This window comes from Dermacentor andersoni, chromosome 5, assembly GCF_023375885.2.
Source record: "Dermacentor andersoni chromosome 5, qqDerAnde1_hic_scaffold, whole genome shotgun sequence".
NCBI classification, from domain to species: domain Eukaryota; kingdom Metazoa; phylum Arthropoda; class Arachnida; order Ixodida; family Ixodidae; genus Dermacentor; species Dermacentor andersoni.
In genome coordinates, this window is record NC_092818.1 from 94,801,700 (window position 1) to 94,818,951 (window position 17,252).

A 17,252-nucleotide genomic window follows, 5' to 3' on the forward strand; every position below is an offset into this window, starting at 1 on the left:
TAAACATTACGGCATCTATAAGATATCTCCAGTGCTTACTAAGCCTACGCCTAAGCATACCTGTGGGCAGGTATCACGTTATATTTGTCCAAAAAAAAAAGGGGGGGGGGGCGCTTCGAAATTTACTACACTCGAACGCTTCTCGCCTGGCATAGCGAGCATATGAGGAATACTGTTTACAGTTGATTTCACAACAAACCTACACGAATTGTAGTGCTAAAGATTACTATTTAGGCATGTCTTACATACGACTTCGTATTTGCTTGTCAAAAAGCCAAGTTTCCGCGTGACGAGGATGCCTTCGCAAGACAGGGCCGCAGACAAAGATCGCAGGCCGGTAATGCATTTTTCAGATCACGCGAAAGAACATCTAGATTTTAGTCTACAAAAGCCCGCACAAGATTTCCTACACCCTCCGGACGCCCTTTGCAGCAACTACACATCGCCCGCTATGAATTATAGCAAACGCTGAAGGGAATGCTGCAGCGGCATCAATGGCCCGGACACCGCCTTTTCATGAACCTTTCACAAGTCCCCTTTGCACAGGCAACTGTTACTTTTTCAGCCCAATCTATTTACCGAGAACTGCACTGCAATACATGATCCGTATTGATCGATGCCCGGAGATATAGCTACATCGCTAAGCTGAAAATTCTTCACAAAATAATATTAATAAGCTTCTTGAAAGGAAACTGCAAAGAAAGGAGTATAGAACGAGAATTCGAATGCGCAGGATTTCAAAGTAAGGGACACTTACGCCTGGAACGTTCTTCAATCCGAAGCTTAAAACGAGGACTGAGAGAATCCCTGGCAATATCGTATAGCCGTGTTTTCGTCGTCGGTGCTAGTGGCGCTATCGTTCTCAAAAACAAAACAGGTGCTCCCTATGGCCTCGTAGAAGAGGATTCAGTCGCTGCGTATTTTCGTCTTAAGATCCGCAAGAAGTATCCAATTGCGTATTGAGACCCCTTGCGGATCCTCAATACAGCATCTCGCCGGTCGAGGGTGCTTACCGAAGTCGCGCACCCGTGCGTCTGAATCGCACTCGCTTGCACGTATAAGATTCAGGCGTGCGAGAGGAAAACAGGGCACCGAAATTGGAAAGCACCAGATTTGATAGGCGCCGACGGGAGGAGGCGAAAACAAGTGGTCTTACCCTTCGCGTTCTCGAGGTGTCGGCACGAAGACCCTGGATTGGACTAGCTGAAGGGGCAACGTCATTTCCGGAGTCATCAAAGCGGCTGTTCTCCTGAAAACACGAGATTGAAACGTACAAAAGTTGTTGCACTGGGAAACGAGAGAGAGAGAGAGAGAGAGAGAGAGAGAGAGAGAGAGAGAGAGAGATTGCGGTAATGGCAAGAGAGAATTGCAGCGCACTGCCCTTCCAGAGCTTTGCGTATCGGGTTTCGAGCGCGCCGGTACCTTCAATTCGATCGAACGTTCAGAGAAATGAAGAAAAATAACAGAGGTGCCGGCACTTGAGAAACAGCACTGCTGGCCTCCATTCACGAGCCTTAAGGTTAAGCACGCTTGGGCGCTACGCTCTCTGTCTCTCTCTCTCTTTCTCTCTCTTTCTGTCAGTGCCAGCCTGAGCATATTTTACTCTACGAATTCCACTTTGTCAAAAATACTAAATATACAACAAGCTGCCTGCGGCACGTATAATCTCAATCATACATATATTAGCGACACCATTTCAGTATGACAAGTTCCTAGCCGGAAGGGCTCACTTGATTGCATTTATTTATTTTCTGAAAGTGCCCGAGAACAGCTTTACGCCTTAATGTTGGTGTGCTTGTGTTACACAAAGAATATAAAACCGAAAAATATAACAGGAAATCTCAAACAACAGTGGTACAAAAATGCAACAAGAATTGAATTAATCAAACGCAGAAGTCAGATAATTAGCAAATAGTAGAGCTGAATATATCAAGATCACGAGGCAAGGCATCTCGTTGTGTTACAAGACGTGTTATAGCGTTAAAGGTGCAAGAGGAATCCATGTAGAAAATGCTAGGATCACGCAAGTTAGGGCCAGGCACGCAGAACGTTACAGATGACAGTAAACGCGGGCAGGAGAAGTGGCTGTGAATTAGGTTATACAAGAATAAGTAATTAAGACATTTAAGCCCTATTTCTAGGGGTCTAATATTAAACATGCGCAGTACACGCTCATAGGCACAAAGTATACGGCGTGTCAGAGATCGATCGTACAGGATACGAATGAAACGTCGCTGAACACATTGCATTTTTGCAACATTGGTCAAATTAATACAGTTTAATACAGCACAACTAAACTGTAACTTCGAGCGGACAAATTAAGAATACAAGAGATAACGAAGTTGACATTCGTAAACTTTTTATTCATTCTTGAATATCATGCCTAACTTTCTGTAGGATACATTAACGATGTTTGAAACATGCTCTTCGAAAGTTAGCCGGGAGTCAACCAAGATTCTTAAGTCGTGCGTACAAATCGTTCTTCTCAATGGAATGTTGTCAAGTGAGTATCCGTATAGTAAAGTGTACATTTTGCGATCAAAGTCGGCAACAGAATTCACGTCTTTCTGTATTAATTAACAATCCTGCTCTGATTATATTTCGCGGTAAATTTAATATCGTCAGCCTATACACACTGGCGTGTTAGCTCAGAACAGCTAGCACGCCAGTTCACACGAGGGTGCACACGCATGGTCAAGTTTATAATAGAAAAACTTAGTACCGTTTCACAACCTTCAGACGGTAGCCCCACCAGAATTTCTGCTGGATAACTTAACCTTTTGAACGTCATGCACGGCGAAAAGACTAGGGACGAGATAAGAAGGTTACGCTCGTGTTCCTGCTTGATGCGATATCGCAGTAGTGATTATGGGGTGACTACAGGTGTCTGTATACTTGTTGTTGCTTTATTTTCATGTATTCGATGTGCTGTACACATCCACATTATTATTATTATTATTATTATTATTATTATTATTATTATTATTATTATTATTATTATTATTATTATTTGATATGAAAACGGACATACAATTCACAGAGAGGCAAATAGGGAAAGGGTAGCAGCCTGGCAACTACCTACATTTTAGGAAGGAGGAGATGAAAGCGGAAGTTGAAGATAACAAGAAGGGAAGTAACGAACACACACACACACACATACAAACAATATATCCTGAGACCCGAAGAGAGCTCAAGGGCATAGTGGTCCTTCGAGTCGGTTCTCATTACTGACCAGTATGTTACGAAAGTGAAAGACTAATTTCTTTTTTAGATGCCAATGTTAGATGTGAGAAGGAAGACCTCGATGTACGTGGCCAAACTATCATTTTTTTATGTTTGATATGGCAACAAATTATTTTCCTTGCAAGAACACAGAGGTGAACATGCAACACCGTGTAGTGGGTTGTCAATTGAACCTGCATCCTGATGATCCACGCCATTGAAAACACACTTTATGGCTAGTTTTAGCCGTCTGTGATGACGATCTATATATATATATATATATATATATATATATATATATATATATATATATATATATATATATATATATATATATATATAATTCTCCTTGCCGAGTTAGTCAGACGACGAACTCTTGATTGGCGCCACATGTTGGCAGACGATCAAGAAGCGATTTGGCAGGCGTTGAGGATTGGCGAAAGAAGATCAAATCTACCCGTATCCCAGCAGGAGGTGAAAATAGGCCCGTGCAACACAAGTGAAACGCATGAGCAATAATCCCGCGCAATGTCAGTCTGCTGCCTCGTTTTTTTTTTTTTGTTCCGATTGCAAATAGCATAAGCACTTTCTTTGGGAGGGTTAGCGACCTCCCTGCCAAGCATGATTGGCGCTCCGTCGCTCATATGCCCTCTCGATATAGCGTTTCGCGATCGGGCCAGATCGACTAACGCTAATGAGATCGACGAGTTTGGGGTCAGCAAGGCCGGACGCGAGGTAAACACGGACTCTCGGAAGCAAGCTTCGTTTGGGCTTAGCGATTTGTCTCGGTAGGTCGGCCTCGCAGATGAGATCTAATTAACGCTGGAGATTGTATTTTTCTGAGATGCAATAGTATTTCGTTCGGCAAAACACCCGTGCAAGATTACAGTTAGCCGCAGAGTACAGTTCTGTTCGGGAGACGTCTGGAGGAAATGCTTGCCTGAGTGAAGAAGTACTTTTGACTATGAGCTCGGAAACTGTATAGGGATCCGTCGATGCGTAGAAGACAATTCTAGAGTTACTACTGTTGCCGAAGTCTACTTGACTGCGTAGCCGCCTGTAGTTTCTCGTAGAACATAAATTTGAGTTAGCACACTGTTAAATTCATTCTGACTTTTCTTCCTTCTTCCTTTCTTTCTTTCCTTCGTTTTTCTTTCTATATTGTTGGTCCATGTAGAGTTCCTTTCCTTGCTTTCTTTCACCACAAAATGTCGAGCTCATAAAACTATGATGTTAATGAGCATCTTATCGCACGAGCTGTACACAGTACCTCTTAACTGCAGCTTCCTCAAGCGCAGGCAGGTGCAGAAATAAAACACCGAGACAGACGTCTTTTGTAGTTAATTAAAACTAATTCACCGACGATTAAGATACTTCTTAATGCAAAATTTGAGCGCAGTTCTATACAGGTTTTCACTTCCCGCGGACAATCTGTCTCGTGCGGCACGTTGCGAACGGAACGAAGTGTGGCGCGACTGCCTCGCTAATCTGGAGATCGCGAGAGGCAGCGCGTGGGCGACGAGTGGGCGCTATTCACAGCAGCCACCGCAGACAGACCACCCAGACGACGCGCACTACTCTGGCGCCATCTCGCAGCCAAGGTCACATCACTACGCTTTTATTCTCATGCTTTCGCCATACTCTCCTCCCTTGTCACGCTTTCGCGATACCCTTCTCCCCCACTGCGCTCCGCGTTCCCTCTTTCATCTTTCGCTGTGCTCGTTCGCTCGGTTACGCCGGCGCTGGCCGCAGGAACGATCTAGAACTGTCTCGTATCAGCGTATTGTCAAACGCTTAACCCGCTTGTAAGAACGTTTTCAAAATTCGTTTTCGATGCTGATTTTGTTTAGTGCTTACGCGGTTGCTGTAGCGGTGATGGGGGAATTGAATTTCAATATCTAATTAAATTGCGAATAGAGGAAAATTATACAGACCCAAGGCACCTCTTGGAATCTATGTGCTGCGAAGCTTTCGCGAAGTCATTAATGAAATGCTATGAGTTTGCCCATTTCATTCCTGCGTATTTGGCACAAGGAAAACTGGCGCATGTGCACTTGTGCAGCCATGCTACGCAATGTGACACACGTGGCGATCATCTAAAAAAAGCTCGTTGGCGTGGGCACGATAGTGCGCGGGGTTGTGGCCTAAAGGTTAGTGCATCAGGCTGATGTGCTGGGGGACCGAGGTTCGATACCGGGCATGTAATTTCTATTTTTTTTTTCTTTTTTTATGTGAGCTTTTCGATCAGACAGCAGCATCAGACGGCAGCCACGGTCAGGAAAGTCCCGAGACCGGGTATTCGCAAAGCAACCTTCGCTTTAAACGTAAACAGCACACATTGCCAATCTGGAGTGATGTCACAGTTTGCTCCTTCTCAGCACGAGTTATAGAAGCATAATTTCGAATATTTCTTTCCGTAGTAGCTGTCTTTATTGTGTTTTCGTTATTCTTCGCACATATCTTCCGGCACAGCTAACACAGCAGCCACATGTAAAGCAATACCTTTGTGGGATTTTTCGAAATTTACGCACGCCACTGCACGCCCAATACGGTATTGAGAAACAAACAATGACTGACCGGTTTAACCGCAATATAGACATTTTCACACGGCGCCCTCATCGATGAAACATGCGCCGTGTCTCAAGATTAGGCCACGTGAACAGACGGCGCATTCTGTGCACATGACCTACTGAAGCAACATGAAGCAAACTGCGTGAACGGACACATCCAGTAACATATGATAGCACATATCGCAAATCAAGTTACCGTATCGGGTTTAACATTTTAGAAAGAGAGATAGAAATGAACTGGGAAAGGCAGGGAGGTTAACTGTAAGCGATTCTGGTTTGCTACCCTGCACTGGTGGCAGGGTCCGGGGAAATGAAAGACAGAAAAAAATAGCGGAGAGGTAAAGCGAAGGCACGACATGAAAAAAAAAAAATCATCTTACGGTAACAAACAGGCTACCAGAGACCTCAGAGGAAGGCTCCGAATTAATTTCGTCCATCTGGTGTAACTATCACAACGAAAAGAAGTTGCGTCGAGTGAACAAGCACATACGTCGCGCGAAACGTAAATCGAGCCTCCGCTTGCCAGGGCGGATTAACCGCTTCTACGAACTGGCTACCAATCAAAGAATTCGCCATCACATGGCGTTGAAAAAGTTATTGGATGCCGAAACATCATTAGCGCTGACATGTGCTAACTCAGTCAGTTAGCGATCAGTTAGCAATCAGCGAGGGCTCCAGCTGGCGCTAGCAGCGGCCGAGTCTGGGTGCTGAGTGCAGAAAAATAAACGCGCGCATGGTCCTCGCGAAACCTACTGAGGTGTCGCAATTTGGGAATGTAGACCTACAGGTTTGCCGGAAACTTCCGCTAACGCTTTTCTATGTGAACGCATAATGTGGGATGGATTTTTATGCATCCACAATGTTGATGTACCACTTTCCAAAAAGCTAATTGGCAACTTGAGTGCTGCAGCAATAGATGAAGCTGGATCTTGATGAAATCAAGCTAACACATAATGTAGTTTTCAGGATGCCCTAACCTGTCAGACTACTCGAGATGGCATAGTATATTTATTGTTCCGCATCCTCATTACAACGTGAAAATATCATGGAGATGCGTTTTAAACAAGCGCGCATATCACTTATACCTACAAGGACCGACAAAACTATCATGGTTTGCTGGTATCTTACACGGAAACTTCACTATTTGATAACCACCTCAACGTGTCAGCCAGGCCATCATGAATGCGTCGTTCATGCCTATACTTTCGAACGCGTTCATTTAGCGGCAATTGTGTGTTACAGCAAACACCAATGTAGCCAAGAACAAGTTATTTTCGATCTCATAGTTATCTTCGTCTAATGATATACGACGGTTCACAACCGTGTTGAAGCATTGTGAACAAAAGCTGCAAAATTAATTTTATTTTCAGAATATTCCTCGTTTTCTCCCGGGGATGAGGCAAACTTGTATACTCCCTCGCTGTCTACGTCCAAAAGTTTCCTGACTCAGGCTGCCGAGTGGAAATGTCCGAGCAGGTTTTCCTGACCCATCGCGATGGCGCCCGAGTGCTATAGATCAAACTTCTGACACGGCCGACGCTTTTCTATGGGGGCGAAATGCAGAAGCGCCCAAGTACCACGCATTGGGTGCACGTTAAAGAACCCTAGATGGTCAAAATTATACCGAAGCCCTCCCCCCCGCCACCCTTCCACCCCAACTCTATGGTGTCCGTCATAATCATATCGCGGTTTTGGCACGTAAAACCCCGAATAAACATCTACCTGCTCTGACTTTTTTCTACTGTTTACCTTTATATTTTCAATGTATCATCAATTGCATATTTTACTTCCCTGACTGTATTTCTGGTGTATTTTACAGTAGCAGCAAATGAATAGACCGCGCTGCAGCCGTGTTCGTCATTAGCTTGGCGGCGTGTAAGAGGTTATGGGCATCATGTTTGACATTTCCCGCACGTACGCGTTGCGTTGCTTAGACCCAGCTGACCATTGGTATCCAAGACAGCGGCGGCCCCGTTCTCATAGGCACACGGTGTAAAAACGCGTACTGTAATTTCGGCGCATTATGCACAGATGTAGGTGGCCAGAATATTTGTTTCCCTCCAGTACGATGGCATGCAGCCTGCGCGCAGAGCAGAGACCTATATATACACAGCGTCACCAACAATCATCCTGCGCGGTGGTCCGGCACCGGCCCGTAGTTTCATTCACGCCAGAATCATGCATTTTAGATTTGAGGCATAATCATATGCAAGCCAAAAGGCAATGAAGGCAACAAAAGAATATGGAATATTAACTTAGGTTTTAATCACGATGTAGAAATAATAAGAAAAAGAAGGAAATAAAATTGGACGATAAGACAATTTGCCGTCGGTGGGAACCGAACCTACGCCTTCTGCACTACCAAGCCATGCGTTTCCTGCTTTTCACTTTCTTGGGTATCTGTAAATGTGTAGTAGACCTGGCCTTGGGATATGTTGTTGGGACATAGTAATAGTAATAATAGCAGTAATAAAACAAGTCTTATTGCAACAAATACGGTTGTGACTAACAAAAACCGAGCCCCACGGTTCACCTTCTTCGCGTTCAGACCTCAGAGGTCAGAACGATTTCAGCACCGCTCCTTGAAACGGCGGAGTCACATCGAACACAACTCACGCACAAGCACTCACCTCGCCAAAATCGGCACCGCCTCTGCCGCGCGAAGTGCTGGGCACGGCATCATCGTCGGGCGCGTCGGGCGGCCTCAACCTTTTCACTGCTGGCCGGATGGTGGTCTCGTCGTACGATCGGCCCGTCTCCGAGATGGTGCTGCAGCCGCAAGAAAGAGATCGGGCGCCTCCAATGAAGCACAACCAGCCACACGCACGAGAGAAGACGAAACAATGAGGAAAGATCGGGAGGTTAAGCAAAATGGCGTCTGCAGGGTTTGATACCTTACACCTGAGGACGTAGAAGTAGATACAAAAAGACTGCAGATGAAGGCGGAAAACCCGAGGAAGAATTACGTAAAGAAAATTGACTTTTTTACCCCCCTGAGCCAGATACACGTGGACTATACTGGGAATTAAACAAGAGTTAGGTGGCATAGGCGCAAGAACGAAGAGTACATAAAAGGTGTGACGATAGGCGTCACTTAGAAAACTGAATGTCTGAGTAAAAAGTCAAGAGATAACATAAAAATAACACAACTGTAACAATGGATTCATTGTGATGCTATGAAGCTTCGCATTGACGTAACCAAAAGTTGACGAAAAGCCGTCTGTTTTGATAGAAAAGCACCTAAAAGAAAATTTGGGTATCTGACCAAGTGAACAAAGATTGTGAGCAATGGTTCCGTGTTATTGTACTTGACCGTGTCATTGACCCGATTTTTCGTGCAGGTTTTCAGCTGAGATTCGTGTACTTCTGTCGGCGTGTGCAGGCATAGACACCCACAGGACTTCTCGCGAAGGGTAGAAGATGAGTCAAGCAGCTCGCAAACAAGTATTTAAAGCAGTACAGACATAAGTTTTTGAAGTTGTAGAAACGCCACCGCACGCTTCTTGCACGTAAAAATTATTGCGCTTCGCAACTACGAAGGCTGGCAATCATAAAGATATCTTAATTCGATGCTGAACTTCGTTACACGAAATGGCGGACCTGGCATGATGTACACAATTGTGACGTCGTCATACGAAAAAAGAAAATTTGCTAAAGTTGCGAAGCGATAAGTTTAGATTTGACGACGTTGCAAATTTAAAAAAAAAAGAAAAAAATTCCGCCCATGCACCCCGTACAGATGGCGAACCAGTGAAGCTGAAATGTGCGGCGCCGGTGTTTACCACTGGGTTCATTCCTATGTTTCATTAAACTCGTTCTCCATTATTGGTTACGTCTTTGTTTTGTCAATGAGGTCACACACACGTTTGGCTTGCGTTTATCACGTTGTTTATTTGAAATGCCACACGCTATGCTTCGCATAATTGCCATCATGGAGGGGCACAATGAGCGGTTGATTGTGTTAATACAGCGGATTCATCAAAGTTTTTCTGAATTATGTCACGCATTCGTGTTTTGTGATGCGTTAATCATAGTGTTCATGACTCTGTTATGCACTGTAGTTACCAAGGGATACACTGGGTCCACACAATTCATTTAATTAAAGACAGGGACACATTTTTGAACCTATTGCGAAGTCGGAGAGAGACTGCTGCGCGCGCGCTCCGCTGCGAGAGGGAAACGACGTCGTTATCGGCGTAGCCAATGGCGCGCCACACCTTTGTTGCGAGATAAACATGTCATCACAAAATTGTCTTAACCCCGTCCCCCTGTGTGTCCCTTCCTTGCAATCATAGGTAGATAAATGCCTGTGTTTTAAATGCGCAAATATTTCTATGCCTACCCAACCAGAAATTTGCCCGTCCGTCACGTAAGACCAATGCAATGCAATGCAACCTAACCCTACCGTCACCTCAACGTGTGAGGACGTCCCGCCATCTGGTACCGAAAGCTTGCTGCGTCTTGTGCGACGTGCGATCGAGGCCGCATCTCCACCTATTCCCCAGCCCGTTCTTACGACGAGCCCCGACCGGCAGTATCGCTGATGCAAGCCGTCGTATGCGAAGAGCTGGCGAACGCAGGCATTCATCCAATCGCTGCTGTAATTAAGTCGCCCTGCGGTCACTAATTTCTTTCGACCTACCCGCCCACAATCGTCTTATCCCGGATACCGCGATCCAAACCAGTGGCGCAAGCATAACGATAAGCCAATATGCTTCGACTGTTGTGACTGTTGCGGAGAACCAATGTGTATACCTATTCTTAATTTTGGACGCGCACCAGAATTTCTTCCAGAAGGCACGTTGGCGCATGCCCACTAAGACGTTGCATAGCAGACGAGAAAGAGGACGAGCTGTGCCCAGCCCGCCATCTTTCTCGTTGTGCTGCCCTTCGCTTCCATTGTGTAAATATTGTAGATAAACCCTTTTTCACATCTCCCCGTAACAATGTTCTCATAGCTCGATTTCCCGCTACAGGAAAGTTCATGTAGCTTTTGGTTTTTCAGTTGTCCAAAAGTTTGGTTGATCTCCTGTGGAACTTTAAGGTTTATAAGGTGTCAGAAAACAGAGGACCCACGCACCTCTTCTTGGTGAACGTGTTGGTGCCATAGGCGTCCTCGCCTTGCTGTTGCTGCTGCTGCGGCGGCTGTTGTGGACCAGCGTCGGACGGTCCAGCCACGGAGCTTCGGAACTTGTCCATTTCGCGAGAGAAAGTGGACGGCTGCGAGGGAGCATCGTCGCCGCTGTGTCCCCGCTGCTGCTGCTGCTGCTTCTGGTGCACGAGGTGCTGGCGCTCGGCGGCTCGCTTGGAACTGTCGAGCCAGCGGGACGTGCCAGGCGTGATTGGCGCCGGGGGCGGTGGTGGGGGAGGCGCCGGGGCATCGGGGCGACGCTGCGCCGTCCCCGTGGCCGGTGGGCTCGCCTGTCGAGAAAGAGTGAGCAGTGTGACCGCGTGCCGAAGGCTGGGGACGTATTCGTCCGATCGCACGGCTGTTTCACAGATAGTTGTTGAGCTCATCATTCCCGCAGCATTGGTTCCCCATATGAACTTCTGAGAAAAAGAAAGGTGCGCCGGATGTGAGAGGAACGTGTGAGTCGAAGGCTTCTCAGGTATCTTTTTATTTCCATCGTTCCGTATTCGCGTGAAACTTTGTAGTTCCGAAATGCGCGCTACCATCCCCGCCTCCAAATAAATGGCATCGTCGCCTCGCGAATCAGCTGTAGCAGTGCTCGCCAGCCATTTCAAGTGCGGCTCTTCGTAGCGAGAACATTTCATGCGCTATAATTTGCTCGGAAGGCGGTGCGCGTATTATACTCATCTGATATCTCAAGCTGTCGAAGCTCCGCGGCTCTTTCGAAGAGAGCATTTTGATTGCTAGTAATTGGTTGAGCAGTAAATGTGATGGATAATATCAAGAAGGAAAAGTATTCGGTGTATACAAAAAAAGATCTGTAGGTTCAACCTGTCACTTTTATCATGTTATGATGCGAAGGAAAACCTCCGAGCGAATTTCAAGTCTCACATTTATAGTGACAAACTTACTGGTATATATTCCTTGACCCAGATCCAAAATAATTCAGGATTGCATGACGTTCTTCGTGTTGACACGCAAGGCTATACTCTTTTTTTTTTTCTTTTCTGCGAACACTAATTCACAGAAACTTGCTACAAGACAAATCGAGCAGAGTCATGTTTCTTTTACAGTAAATTTAAATTCAGTCAAATTTGAATTAGAAGGGTGGACAGATAAGTACTGAAGCACTGAAAGCTTGTGGTAATACATCGTTGCTGCAGATCTATGAGGTGTATAGCGTGAAACAGTGAACTGGACGATAACAGACAAACTTTGGATTCAGAAAAAGGTGTCGCCGAGAGATGCGCTATGGTGTACTGGAAATAACACAGAGGAAATACTTAGAATAGGTTTATTCGTTTAATCTAAGCGTTAGGAATTTTGTGTCGCGACTGCGGGGGGAGAGGGTGGGGGCGAGACGATTGCACGATGAGTCCCAATTAGTCCTCAGAAGATTGATTGGAGAAACGAAGCTTACCTTTTTCTCGCTCGAGGCAGGACTAGATTTTTTGGACCCCTTCTTTCTGGCTCCCGTGGACTCCTCCTTGGTTTGACTGCTCTTCCAACGGTTGAAAGTGTTGGTGTCCGGAAGCGAAGCAAAGCGACCTTCGTCCGACTTGCTGTCCGTTGGCTGCCGAACCTGAAAGTGGCAGAAAGCAGTTAAATATGTGAATGCCTCATGTGCGGGTATAGGGGACACCGGTTGAAGCACCATAGAATAAGCGACACACATTATTGCTCCCCCGTTTAGACTGACTTTTCTTTACTCTTAATTGCGCTGGAATTGGAAGACATGTCAAATGTTGGAACATAGGTGTTTTACCGTAAAACCTTAATACCTTCAACCAGCTGTTTTATTCTTCGTCAACCTGTCTTCAATGACCCTGGCAGTATGCATTTGTTCTTACCAATAAAGAACACCTTCCCATTATCCTAAGTTCACTGGAAAAAGAAGTTTGTATAAAGTGCAATATATGATTAAGCACAGGATACCCAGTGAATCAGTAACTAGGGTAATATAAGAGCCAACAAATAAATTTAAACGTAACGGTAAAATGAATACAGGGCTCGATATCACCCCACAGAGTTCAGGCTATCTCATCCGCCTTTATTAGTCTACACTGATCCAGGCGCCAATTCCCCACCGATTGTATTAGATAACATCGCAAATATACATACAAATGAAGACAGAAGTTAGGCGAACGCAGCGGAAAAATTGAGCAAGAAGCGCTCACTGGTTGTGCAGACTACGAATAGCTAAATAAATGCAGAACAAGCCAATATGATCACCCCGCGTTAGCCCACCAAGCTACCCGCCAGCCGGAGTCGTGCAGTAAGCGCGGTATTTCACCGTCTCTAGCCTGAGAGAGATCATGTCTAAGTGATTTGACCCTCGCGACCCCGATCCCGTTCCCAGACGTACTACTTGCCGCACTCTCGTCGCGTATTCGTGACCTTGTATCGCAAAGAGCGTGTATGTCACGTCTCTTCCGTGTCTAACATTGCGCGCCTTTTAGCCTTGAAGCTTCACGTACTTCTTGATTACCCAACGCCGTGTGCCATTGAACGCACTACAAGAGACACGATGTCGTGGTCGTAAGACGTGGCTTTTTTTTATTTCTTTGATGGCCAAGCTCCAGGTGCAACCAAGCAGAGGAGAACGCAACCGTGCGTCGGAAAGGGAAGTTGCAGTCGTAGCAATCAGGGACATGGCAGGTGCGAGTAATGATAGGCTGGTTGAAGCTAAGGATGTGTACTGGGACGGTCCATGAAATCGTTCTATAGACAACGGCTCGTCAGCGAGAGTAACAACATGGATATGGTGTTCAGTTCAAAAAGACCCTGGTAGAAAGTCAAAAAAGTTTTCTGGTAGAAGGTGCATCCCGTTGACGCCGGACGGGGATAAATGGAAATCTCAGAAGGTGGCTTTTACCCTGCAGTCTAGGAGGCAACTTGAGTAATAGGCGAAGTTCCATCTATTCCAGTTAACAAAAACTGTGCTCAAAACTGCCTCATCACCCTTGATTTCACAATTAATGGTCAATATGTAGAAAGCATGCATAAAATAAATATGTATACTAATTCTGTTGAAATTAAATTTTACTATAAGCTCTATCGAACGTCATTGGGCAGTTTGTCGACTTGAAAACCTACACTTTTCGCTACTAAAATATATAGGCGTTTAGAAATCCAATTTGAATGCCTACGGACAACAGCAAATGAAAGAAATTGAGCAGAATCTATCTGAGGATGATCGTCAAAGTCAAGCGATAGCTGCTGCTACGATATGCTAGTGGGGTTACTTACTCGTTACCTCTGTCGGTTAATGCTATGCGACGAGCAGGCGTTGTGAAGTGTGGACATTACGAAGTGAACTCGCAATCTTCGGCCTCACCATGCGACGAGACGAGAGACACGCTGACACATATACACATTCCGTGCATCAACATATGGTCATACCATCAAATGTGCTGTGACCAGCACCTCGTAAAGCACTGCCCGTGCTGCAAAGTGCTTTCTTTTTTTTTACCCTGCGTTGACGTACCAGCGTCACAGAATATCGCATGGTGTTCGATGGAGGAATGCTGTGTGCGACGTACGTGGAACACCAGTTTTGTGTTCGCTATCACCGCCCGGAATGGGCAGCAAGTGGCCGGGACACGACGCTGACAGCGCGAGAGTGGTTACAATGTCCGTATAATTGCTATCGCAATTTAGACAACACTTGTAACGACGTTTGTGTGCATACAACCTGCATACTTTATATGCTTAAAAGGACGAGTTCAAGGACGGCCAGGTAAAGCAGTTTGCTTGCAGTCTGCAAACAATAGATTCACTGTAGAAATTCTAATAATTTAACGGTCTACGAAACTCACATTGCCAGTCGAGCCATCCAGGACGTAAAGCAGCTTGCTCTGCATGTTCCCCATGTCCACCTGGTCTCGGCCGAGTGTGTCGATGGCTCCGGAACTCTGGGGTTTTCCCTGCGATCCACGAAATATTACACTGGGATTCCGCGAATTATTATACTAGAAATGCATATTCTTTGTTCACGCTCGAAATGTCTGTGCACTAGCGCTTTTGGAAAAGTTGTTACATCAACACAAGTAGAGAACAATTAACATTAATCAATAATTACACAGGCAATATATATGACGCAAGTAAATTATCAGACGTTGTAGTATATTGGATTGCCCGGAGAGTCACTACTACTGCACGGTTAGGCAAAGATTTAAAACTCTCCGAGTGGCCGGTTAAAATCCATCCTTTTTCATTCTAAGATTCCCGGAAAGGTGAAATTTACTAAGGAATACTGGCTGCTACAGGTAACCAGGAGATTAGTTAACACTGCAGTTTGAAGCTGCGAGCTCGACCATCCTGTGGCAAAGAAGGAATGCGAATAACATTCTTGCACGTTAGGTGGCATAGAGTTTCTTGTTGGTTTGTTTTCTGATTCTTTATTGCTTTTATTTGAGTTTCGTAGGATTAGCACTCTAATTAGCTTTGAAGGTACGCACTATGGGGGAACATTCGAGTGTTACATTTCTTCGTAACGTACCACATTGCAAAAAAGCGCCAATACACTAAAGCTTATTAGTGATTGGCGATAATATGAGCTTAGTTTACACTTGGGGATTATCTTGCTATTAAAGGGCACTCAAAGACAAGCCGTTATTCCTATTAGGCAGTCATTCCAGTACCGGGTCAACAAATGTTATCTGGGGTAAGAAAAACAAACAAAAAATAAATCTTCCTGTTATTCAGAAAAGGTACACAATTATTCAGTTATGTAAATGTGTAAATGGGAAGGAAAGGGTTAACTCACAGTTCACCAGCTTGCATGTTTTTTTGTGAGAGATGGTTGGAAGAAGAGGGTCCGGACACCAGGTCCACGTAGAGGGTTAGGAGCCGCAGACCACCCAAAGTTTGGGGTTCACTGTGCACTGGTCACTTAAAGATTTCACACGCTGGTATTGCACAGGCATGGTCGAAAGAAATCGCAAGTGCCGGCGGGCTGGTAGGCTGCTAAACGTTAAAATTCAGGTTACTTGTCTTTCGTACGACAGTCTTTGAAGTGCGTTCGCAATTCCTAGAACTAGTTACATTTGCTGTCGTGTTTCCTTGACTCATAAAGACATCATTACAACAACAAAATTAAATGTTCACAATATATCATACATCAAACGGTATGCGTAGCCCATGCGTTTTGGCAAAGCTCACGCAAGGATTATAGTTATTGCAGTTAGCAGAATGACTTGATAGGCAGGGCACATTCGGCACTTGAGTTTCATCGGACCACTGTTTAACGGCAACCCTAAACCAAGTCCTCCTTTTGGTCAAAAAGAAAACGGATCAACAGATATCGGAGCATCCAGCCATGACCTACGAACCAAGGAGCCGCCATTAAGGAAATAAAAGGGCAACCCGCCGCCATCTTAACACCTCCGTTGGCCCACCCGAGAAGCATCCGGCAAGGAAAAAAAAAACAGTAAGAGTTGTCAACTCAATGGCTGAAGTGGCAGACGATTTATCGCACATCTCGACCGACACTTAAGTAATGGCTTCGTGTCACGCTCGTAACAAGCAAATGGAACATTAAAACCCGTGGTGCTCCGTCCAAACACTTGACATAACACGCTAGAGACGTAGAGATGTAGGTGAGATAGCTTGTATGCTATCAGATAACGGGAAAGGTCGTTCTCGACTTAAAGAAGGTTGACACTATAACAAGACCGCAATGCCACTCTGCACGAAGAAATGACAACTCTTTCTTGTCCACCTTTGGCGTTACAACCACAACAAAACTCAATTAGTGAAAAAAAAAATCCAATGTTAACCCAGCCCTTGCAACCCCCCCACATGCATAAAGAAGCACTCGCCACCACTGACACCAAAGAAGGGAGGATTAGGCATTGTCTCCTTTTATTTTCACAACAATAATATAAACATTGCAGAAAAACAAACACAAACTGTTAATAGACATCTATACAAGCATATCAATTCACTCTTCATAACTTGCCTTCATCGTATGTTTAGTATCACTGTGGTTGATTTATTGCGTGGTAAGCACTGCTCCCTGGAAACAAGGTCGTAAACACTTGTGTCATAGCTTCAAATTGGTAACGGTCCTAAACCACCTTGGCGATGGTCGCAGAAAATTTAGTTTGGTCAGGAAAGACGAGTTTATTTTTCACTAATATGTGAACTACTGCTATGACGTGCGTACATTTGCTTTGAAACTGACAACACGACGGGTTCTTTTGTTTCCTTTCGAAATTCCAAAAAGAAAATACGGAAAGACTGGTTTAAGAAAGAGCGTTGGAAGGAAAACTAGAAGAGGTGAAAGGGGGAAAAGGCAACTTTGAGGTACAATGGCACGTATCATC

The 17,252-nt window shown here is 45.2% G+C and overlaps 1 protein-coding gene across 2 annotated transcripts in view; it reads right to left on the bottom strand.

The window, feature by feature from the left end:
* LOC126530895 (uncharacterized) overlaps nt 1-17,252 on the bottom strand; it is a 42,920-nt gene that overhangs the window by 1,660 nt on the left and 24,008 nt on the right. For both annotated transcript variants that reach the window (XM_055070855.1, XM_055070854.1), the window contains 5 exons: nt 14,742-14,849; nt 12,344-12,505; nt 10,873-11,213; nt 8,423-8,561; nt 1,157-1,249 (listed from right to left, as the gene is read on the bottom strand). In XM_055070855.1, coding sequence (XP_054926830.1) covers nt 1,157-1,249; nt 8,423-8,561; nt 10,873-11,213; nt 12,344-12,505; nt 14,742-14,849 — 843 coding nt within the window. The remainder of the gene's footprint in view (nt 1-1,156; nt 1,250-8,422; nt 8,562-10,872; nt 11,214-12,343; nt 12,506-14,741; nt 14,850-17,252) is intronic.